The 10,000-nt window shown below is 38.9% G+C and overlaps 1 protein-coding gene across 1 annotated transcript in view; it reads left to right on the forward strand.

Moving 5' to 3' along the window:
- The first annotated feature begins 4,874 nt into the window (after window positions 1-4,874).
- The window catches only part of LOC144976091 (uncharacterized), an 18,906-nt gene continuing 13,780 nt past the window's right edge, over window positions 4,875-10,000 (forward strand). The window contains exons 1-2 of the mRNA XM_078920274.1: window positions 4,875-4,982; window positions 7,874-7,995. Of these exons, the coding sequence (XP_078776400.1) occupies window positions 7,938-7,995 (58 nt within the window). The 5' untranslated portion in view covers window positions 4,875-4,982; window positions 7,874-7,937. The remainder of the gene's footprint in view (window positions 4,983-7,873; window positions 7,996-10,000) is intronic.

Genomic DNA, 10,000 nt, shown 5'->3' on the forward strand with positions numbered 1-10,000 from the left:
TATATATTCATTCCATCCTTCCATCCATCCATCCATTTATCCATTTATCCATCCATTCATCCATCTGTCCATCTAATCGACCATCCATCAATCCATCCATCTATCCTTTTATCCATCTACTCATCCATCGATTCATCCAACCGAAGTGAATGGTGACAGGGAGGCGCTCCCTTGAATACGTTTGTGGAGAAGCTTGCCATAAAATGAAAGTATCTGGTGCTACACTGCCAGGTGACGTGGTTAAAGGGTGGGGGGGGGGGGTATATAGATAGATAGATTGCTTGATAGATAGATAGATGATAGATAGATAGTTAGATACATAGATAGATAATATATATATATATATATATATATATATATATATATATATATATATATATATATATATAAACATTTGAAATATAATTAAGATAGTTTGACTTCTACAACGTTGTTATCGAGCGTTGCTCTCATCGTCCGCCATCCATAATAAAAAACATCCCCGAGAGCATTAACAAACGACTATCTAACAACTCTACAAACAACAATATATTCAACGATGCAATCCCACCGTACACAAACGCACTACAAAAAAGTGGATATAACTACAAACTAGAATATGAGGAAGAGACCATTACCACCCCAACAAAAAAAAACGACAAAGAAAACGACACATAACATGGTTCAACCCACCCTACAGCAAGAATGTGACAACTTCTATCGGTAACAAATTCTTCAATCTACTACAAAAATGCTTCCCTCCCGGTCACGTTCTACACCCAATCATGAACAAAAACACCATCAAAATAGGATACACCTGCATGCCAAACATACAAAACATTATTTCATCCAACAATAACCGAAAACTATCACAGCCAGATCAGCCCAGCAACAACCTAGAGAAAAAATGCAACTGTAGGACCCAGACAACATGCCCACTAAACGGCAATTGCTTGACTCAAAACGTAATTTATCAAGCCACAGTAACACGACCAGACACACCAAAACAAGAAACATACATTGGCCTCACCGAGTGTCCATTCAAAACCAGATACAACCTGCATACATCTTCCTTCAGAAACATACACAAACGACATTCTACTACACTAAGTGAACACATTTGGAACCTCAAAGAAAAAAACATACAACACAGCATCACATGGAAAATCATCTCCAGAGCACAGTCGTACTCCCCCTCTTCTAAGATTTGCAACCTCTGCTTGGAAGAAAAATTCTTCATCATCACTAAACCGAACATAGCAACACTCAACAGAAGAAACGAACTAACTTCCGCATGCAGACATAGAAACAAACACCTTTTATGTAATTACGAACCTCCATAAACACGAATCCATAAAAATACGAAAACACAACAATCTACTTTCACTTCCACTTCCTGATGAGAGCAACGCTCGATAACAACGTTGTAGAAGTCAAACTATCTTAATTATATTTCAAATGTTTATAAATAGCTCCTTTTATACTAAAGTTGAGCACTATTATTTCATGGTTTTTGTTTTATAATTCATTTATTATTATTATTATTATTATTATTTAAAATATTTACCACAATGTTTGAGACAGTCTACATTAATGTTTCAGGCTTAATTTGCCATCGTCAGGACTGAGTTGTTTTGTTGACTGTTGTTGTTTCTTGAAGTGGTTCCGGTTTAAAGTTGCTTAACAAGAATTTACGCCGATGGGGACACCTTCCGTATATCTCACTTTTCATGTTGAGTGTGGCTTCATGAGGTTGTTTGATTATAGTATATTTTTCTTCCAGGCATAAGCTACATTGTTTGGATGTTGGTGTGTATCCTGTTGCTTTAGATAAAATTTTCCATGAAATGTTGTGGTCTATTTTGTTGTCTTTTAATTTCCAAATATGTTCGCTGAGTTTTGTGGATGTTTTTTTGTTAGTGTTTCTAAATGTTGAGGTGTGGAGGTTGTATCTTGTTTTGAAATTATTTTCTGTTAGTCCTACATATTTTTCTTGCTTGTTTGTTTTAGTTTCTGGGACTCTGGCTTGGTAAATTAAACTTGATTCTAAGCATTGTTTGTTTAGCGGGCAGTGTTCTTTATTTCTGCAGTTGCATTTTCTGGTAGGTGGGTTTTGCTCTTGTCGGTGGTTTATTAATATTTTTTTGTTGTGGCTTGAGATTATTTGTTCTATGTTGCGCATACACGAGTAGCTTATTTTTATGGTATTCCTGTTGATAATTTTATGTAGCTTGTGGTTTTTTGGAAAGCGTGTATCAATTAATTTCAGGAACTGCTGTCCTATGTTTGTGCTGACGTTTTTGTCGAAAGGTGGGTTGAACCAAGTTATGTGTGGGTTTTTTTTTACGTTCTTCACTTGTGTGTTGGGGTTTACATGAGAGGGAGGCGTCTGTGTATTCAAATGGTGTGTTGTATCCGCTTTTTGTGAAAGCTTCTTTGTAGGGGGTGGCTGCGACGTTGAATATCTCTCTGTTTTCCGAAAGTTTGCTCACCCTCAGTGCTATGTTTTTTGGTATGTTTTCAATGACGGGACGGGGGTGGTTGCTGTTTTTATTAATGTAGCTAATGGTGTTGTTTGGTTTTCTGAACGGTTGGAATGAATTGGATTTTATGTCGAATGTGATGTCGAGGAAGTCAACTGTTTTTTTTGTTTGCTTCTATCGTGATTTTCAAATTGTTGCTTTGGAATATTTTACAGATTTGTTTTTTGATGTTTTCGTTCGCTCTTGGTCGTCTGTTGGTTATAGCGAGTCCGTCATCTCTATAGAGGCCGATGTATGTGTGTGTGTGTTGCAGTTGTGACAGGATGTAGAGTCCGACCAGTTCGCATGTTTCAGCACCGTCGAACGAACCCATTGTTACGTCGAAATCATTATGTCGCTTTGTCCACGGCGTGTTGTCATAGTATAGTGTGCTGTGCTTGGTGTGTTTGATGATGTGTTTTTCCTCTTCTGTGATGTGGGTATATTTTGTTGCGAATTCCAATGCTTTGTTTAGTAAGTCTGGGGTGATGGAGGGGTAAAAATCGCAAATGTCGAAAGAGATGAAGGTGCAATTTTCTTTGTTTTGGATGTTTTTAAACCATTCGATGGCTTCATCGGTGTTTTTCCACTGGTTGAATTTAGTTGCTTCTTGGACGTTTTTATTTATTTTTTTCTAATATCTTTTTGCTGATTTTTCCAATTTCAGATTTGTATGGATTTATTAGTCTACATTTTGGATTATTTTTGAAGTCAGGCTTGTGATCTTTTAATGTGATGAACGCTTCTCTTCTTGGTGCTATATCGATTCGATCGCTAAGGTCAAGTCTGTTCGCTATATTCTCAGCGAACATATTTGGAAATTAAAAGACAACAAAATAGACCACAACATTTCATGGAAAATTTTATCTAAAGCAACAGGATACACACCAACATCCAAACAATGTAGCTTATGCCTGGAAGAAAAATATACTATAATCAAACAACCTCATGAAGCCACACTCAACATGAAAAGTGAGATATACGGAAGGTGTCCCCATCGGCGTAAATTCTTGTTAAGCAACTTTAAACCGGAACCACTTCAAGAAACAACAACAGTCAACAAAACAACTCAATCCTGACGATGGCAAATTAAGCCTGAAACATTAATGTAGACTGTCTCAAACATTGTGGTAAATATTTTAAATAATATATATATATATATATATATATATATATATATATATATATATATATATATATATATATATATATATATATAGATCGATAGATAGATAGAAAGAGAGAGAGAGAGAGAGAGAGAGAGAGAGAGAGAGAGAGAGAGAGAGAGAGAGAGTCTATTAATGTGAGGCCCTTTTTACAACATAAATCAATAAAGTAAACAGAGAGCAAAACTCACCAATATGCATTGTTACTGACGAAACGTGTTTTATTTCAAAACGGCGAAAAACGTTTACTTAAGACAGCGACCGTAAACGCTCGACGAACCGTGGAAGTCTGAAACCTGAACTAAATTTAGAGGGAAAATGGTTATTATGTGGTGAAAGATTAACATTTTATGAAAAGATTGAGTAAGGATGGGAGTCGTTATGGTATACCGATTTTTGAAGTTTTCCGACAATTAAAAAAGCTGTTTTGTGTGTGTGTGTGTTTGTGTGTGTGTGTGCGGGCATGTATATATATGTGTATGGGTGTGTGCTTGTGTGTGTGTTGTGTGTACGTGTGTGCGTTGTGTGAGTGTATGGATGTGTGTGTGTGTGTGTGTTTGTGTGTGTTTGTTGTGCTTGTGTTTCGTGTGTGTCTCTGTGTGTGTGTGTGTTTATTTGTTCATCAGTGCTTACCAAGCAGTCCTTTTACGGCTGTTACCTCTTATGGTGTATCTCAGTAGATCATGTATGTGTGCGCGTGTGTGCGTGTGCGTGTATGCATGTGTGTGTCTGTGTGTGTGTGTGTTAATAATAATATGTCTTTATTGTCCGCAAAATATTGGCAATTTGTCATAATTTGCAGCATTATGTTTTTGCTGACTTCAACGGATCTTTACCCACATTATTCTCTCATCGTGCGTGCGTGTGTCTGTTTGTGTGTGCTATGTGTGTTTTGTGTGTATGTGTGTGTATGTTTGTTTAGATGTGTGTGTTTGTGTGTGTTGGTGTGTGTCTCCTTGTGTGTGTGTGTGTGTGTGGTCGAGCGTGTGCATGTGTTTGTACATTAGTGCCTATCTAGCAATCCGGCTGTTCCCCACGATGTTGCATCTCAGGATACAGATCGAACCCTGTTTCTACAGGACGATATTTTTTGAAGCGAATGACGCATGTTTGTTTTAGGTATTTTATTTGCATGTTTGGATAGGCGAACTGTACTCTCTCTCTCTCTCTCTCTCTCTCTCTCTCTCTCTCTCTCTCTCTCCCTCTCTCTTATATCTGGTAATTTATCCGATGTGTTGTTCATTCTGTTCTTTGGCTTCGTATGTGAACACATTAATTTCTCTCCAGCTCAGATATCAACAATTCGTTGAATAAGGTCAGAACTAATTTTTTTCTTTGTTGTTGTTTTTTTTAAATTTTCATTTGCCATGCTATTGTTTTTGTTGTAACTAACGACGACTTTCCTCTGTCCATTGTTTTAATGTCTGATTTTAAAATCTCACACTGCATTGGCTAAACCTTGAATTATTTATTGAAATCAACGTGCTCGTATTTGCAGGTGTGATAACCGAAGGTGATAATGTGTTTGATTTAACAGTTTTGTAATAGACAATATCGTGTCTTCGTATGGGAGTATTTCCATAAGAACAACAAGTCCATAACAGTTTGGGTTATCAGACCTGCAAATATGTACACGTCGACTGAAATTCATGGTTTTGAAATGTTTTTTTTGTCTCATCAAAATGTTATTGTATTTTTATGTCTTGATTGCCGGATGCTAATGCCAACAATTTATATTTTTGACCAGTTTTAACATTAAATTCGCCTTTAAAGCATCTGGTTCGTTCCGACATAATACCGTTTTGAGACGAAGGGTCACATTTCGGCTCTAAACGGGGGCACCGTCCAATATGCGCTTGAGAGGGGCATCCCCATTCCCCCTCTCTTTGATCTAATTAAACAAGTTCTGTTTGCAATCGTCTCCCGTCGTCGGACATCGGGGGTGGATTGCTACCATCATCGGGCCCCATTCTCTAGCGTTCCCAACACTGGCCTCCATCGTTTTAATAGAACTCGCTCCAAGAGTTTGTACAAGCAGCTCCGAAGTTATTTGGGTCTCTAACTGTCGTCCTCCTTTGCCGGTTCCCTGGCTTCGTGATGGCAACTATTGTGCGGCTATGTGGTCTAGTCGTATGACACTCGCTTTCGGATCGGAAGGTCCTGGGTTCGAGCCTCGCTCGGCGCATAGTTGAGTCCTTGGAAAAGACTCTCTACTCACATTCTCTCACCGTACTCAGGTGTAAAATGAGTACCTGGCCGTTAACAGCGTTGTCTTTGTCCGAAAAATTGTAATATCGCCTAACAGGCGGCATGTCCCGTCCTACATGTTAAATGTTGCTGTTGACCAGGGACCCCTTGTACAGCGCTTTGAGCACATTTAGTGGATATTGTGCTATATAAAAGCTCCATTTTTTTATCTTTGCGTTCTTCCACACTTGTGGGAGCTTTCCTTTAGCAATGACGTCAGACATTGCCTCTGCAGTCCAGTCCAGGCCCGTTTCCTGGGGCCCAGATACGTCACCATTGTTCTCGTTAGACCAGAATTGTTTTTATTGATTATTTATTATTGGTTGTTGCTTCGTTGTCACTCTTTATCAGTTTTTGTCACTCCATTTTTTATTTTTATCATTTGCTGTTATTTATAATTATGTCCACTATCGTCATTGTTATTGTTATGCATGATGTGAACTAATGTTCGATTTTAGCGCCTTTATGAGTATTCATACGGAGATGCCGTGGCCTGGGCATTCCATGAAGGAATATAGATGACCCTTCAAACAAACGTCTGATGTCAACGAATTGCTTTCACGTCAACCAAGGGGTGTAACCGTAATATTATGGACTGAACCGATGGTGATCATGGTTCCTTCCCCTTAACAAACTGACAATGGGCACGATAAAATATTGATCTAAGGGAAGCAACTGCAGTAATTCAACAATCTACATAAGACACTACTGATTATTTTTACCTGATGACAGAATCGTTCCAACCTCGAAAAAGTAGGAAATATCGGGGACAACTTCAAGGTATTCAAACAAAGAAAAATCTTATATAAACAATGCTCGCTGAGAAAAATGCAGTTTATGAAAGACAAGCGATTTAACGAACGCGGTAGTGGCTAGGCGGCAGATCGCTTCGCCATTGAAATTCCTGTTTGGTGCGTCTCATCGTGAACATAGTAGTGTGGCGCCCGGGATGGCGGTGGCAATTCGGGCACCGGGTTGGATCTTCATTAGTCACATGACATATCTGGCGAGCAGCTCAGGTGACTCGCTGGCTCGATGCCCGGTATGGTCTCGTGACGGTCAACCGGGATTTACACCTTTGCCCTCGATATGCCTCAAGCCCCCCCCCCCACCCCACCAGCGTCAAGGCAAAAGATCCACGAGGGGGTTCATGTGGCAGATTGTCCTTGACCGTGAGTTAGTTACTCGGAGTAAAGTTCGGTACAGCACGCGCCCAAAGCGGGACTCGACCTTTCTGGTCCGAAGGCGAGTGTCATATTACTAGACTACATAGCCATACAGACATACTGTTCAAATTTGAAGAATGTAAATGATTAGGAATTTAAATCTCCCATTGCGTGGGGTATTCAAATAGGTACAAACAAGATAAAAACGATAAACAGGTTAAGATAAGACTCGCAGAATACGGTGGTGGTCATCAATAAATTAGACATTTATCTTTGCGGCTATGTGGTCTAGTGGTATGACACTCGCTTTCGTATAGGAAGGTCCTGGGTTCGAGCCTCGCTCGGCGCATAGTTGGGTCCTTGGAAAAGACTCTTTACTCATATTCTCTCATCATACTCAGGTGTAAAATGGGTACCTGGCCGTTTACAGCGTTGCCTCTGTCCGAAAAAAATTGTTACATCGCCAAACAGGCGTCATGTCCCGTCCGAAATGTAAAATGTCGCTGTTGGCCAGGAACCACTTGTAAAGCGCTTTGAGCACATTTAGTGGATATTGCGCTATATAAAAAGCTCAATCTTAAAGCTCAAACTTTGCTTCCAACGGCTGAACAATGTTGAAATTTTCCTGGAGATTCACTGGAGACTACTTTTCAAATGCCATTAGAGAATATCTCCGAGGGAATCCGAATTAAGTTTTGAGAATTATGTCTTGAAACGTTTTTAATGTCCAGAGAAAAGAGTTGCGTCCCTTATTTTGATTTGGCTCATTTTTTATTTTTATGATTTATTTCAGTCCCAGATAGTGACACCTCAGCCGCTGATATTGCCGAGATAAGAAAGAAAGAGAAGATCAAGCCATGTTGTCTGCAATCATTTCAATACTTTTGCTACTTCATTGTTTTGGCTCGGAAGCATGTAAGTGCCGTCTCAATAGCATCACAGCTTTCAGACCTGTTTTATTTTCCTTTCTTTTCCTGACACAAACACAAGGAGACAATTTTCGTATCTATAGGATTGAATTATATGTATATTTATGTCCGTTTACAGAATTATCTCTAAGTACAGATGAGGTATGGTCGATTTGTTTTGGCTATTACCTATGCAGGTATGGTCGATTTGTTTTGGCTATTACATATGCAGGTATGGTCGATTTTTGGCTATTACCTATGTAGGTATGGTCGATTTGTTTTGGCTATTCTCTATGTAGGTGTGGTCGATTTGTTTTGGCTATTACCTATGCAGGTATGGTCGATTTGTTTTGGCTATTACCTATGCAGGTATGGTCGATTTGTTTTGGCTATTACCTATGCAGGTATGGTCGATTTGTTTTGGCTATTACCTATGCAGGTATGGTCGATTTGTTTTGGCTATTACCTATGCAGGTATGGTCGATTTGTTTTGGCTATTCTCTATGTAGGTATGGTCGATTTGTTTTGGCTATTACCTATGCAGGTATGGTCGATTTGTTTTGGCTATTACCTATGCAGGTATGGTCGATTTGTTTTGGCTATTACCTATGCAGGTATGGTCGATTTGTTTTGGCTATTACCTACGCAGGTATGGTCGATTTGTTTTGGCTATTACCTATGCAGGTATGGTCGATTTGTTTTGGCTATTACCTATGCAGGTATGGTCGATTTGTTTTGGCTATTACCTATGCAGGTATGGTCGATTTGTTTTGGCTATTACCTATGTAGGTATGGTCGATTTGTTTTGACTATTACCTATGCAGGTATGGTCGATTTGTTTTGGTTATTACCTATGCAGGTATGGTCGATTTGTTTTGGCTATTACCTATGCATGTTCAGTCTGGATTGTCAATTATGCCTCTTAGAAATTTGGACACGAAAAAGTACCTGGCTTCTGAAAATTTGGCCTCCTGGACAAGTCTGATATTAACTATTTTACTTTTGTTACTGGTCCTTGTTAACTCACTCAACCCTATCACCGACTATATCCGTAATTTACCCGGGTTACTTTTACCCCATTACCCCTATTTCATTTTTTCTGAGACACATTATAGGCGTAGTATCAAAGCTAATGTTTTTTAGTTTTCGCATTATAATGATAGTTGAATAAAACTATGTACATGCTCATTTTAATACATTTTTTTCCAATTTTGAAAAGTAGCAAAAATCTCTAGGATTAAGTAGTTAAGGAGGTAATTTAGTCAAACAAAAATGAATTCCATCATAATTAATTGCCATGCCATTGTCTGGAATCACGCCTACTTTTTTGTCATTCGTTGTTCCTCCTGAGTAGAACATTTGTGACCCTTCGTCTCCAAACGGTATTGAGTCAGGATGGTTAAGATGTTGAAAATTGAATTTATAGCCATACATATCAGACTTGTGTTGAGTTTGTATGTTTTATTGAGGAGAATGGATACCATATTTTAGGGTGCTAATGCCAACAATTTATATTTTTGACCAGTTTTAACATTAAATTCGCCTTTTAAGCATCTGGTTCATTCCGACATAATGCCGTTTTGAGACGAATGGTCACATTTGGTGTCATCAACTATGCTAACTTTACTAGCTTTAGTTCATCTTCCCTCAGAGATCTAGAACTTTTAGGTTGTATTTCTTCATTTCTTGAATTACATTTCAAACTTTCCCTAATTGACTGAGTGTTCTTACATTCCAATAGGGAATGAGATTAGCGGAAGTGTAGCGTCCCTTGATTGTGACGTCACCGGCGGAAAAGTTATTAGAGAGAGAACATCATGTTGGTTGTGCACATGCGTCTCTCGTCCTCGCGGAAGCGTTTGGCTTTAGCCTGTTTTATGTCATCCATGTCGCTGATGGACGTTTACTGGCCATGCGTGATTGAATGGGTGCATGTTCATTGTAGAGCTTCGCCAATTCCCTGTCTATTTTGTCCTTCGCTAGTATTATTTGGCCTAAACTATTACCAAAGT

Source organism: Berghia stephanieae, chromosome 7 (assembly GCF_034508935.2).
Source record: "Berghia stephanieae isolate SIO BIC M18660-M18661 chromosome 7, UCSD_Bste_1.3, whole genome shotgun sequence".
Lineage (NCBI taxonomy): Eukaryota > Metazoa > Mollusca > Gastropoda > Nudibranchia > Aeolidiidae > Berghia > Berghia stephanieae.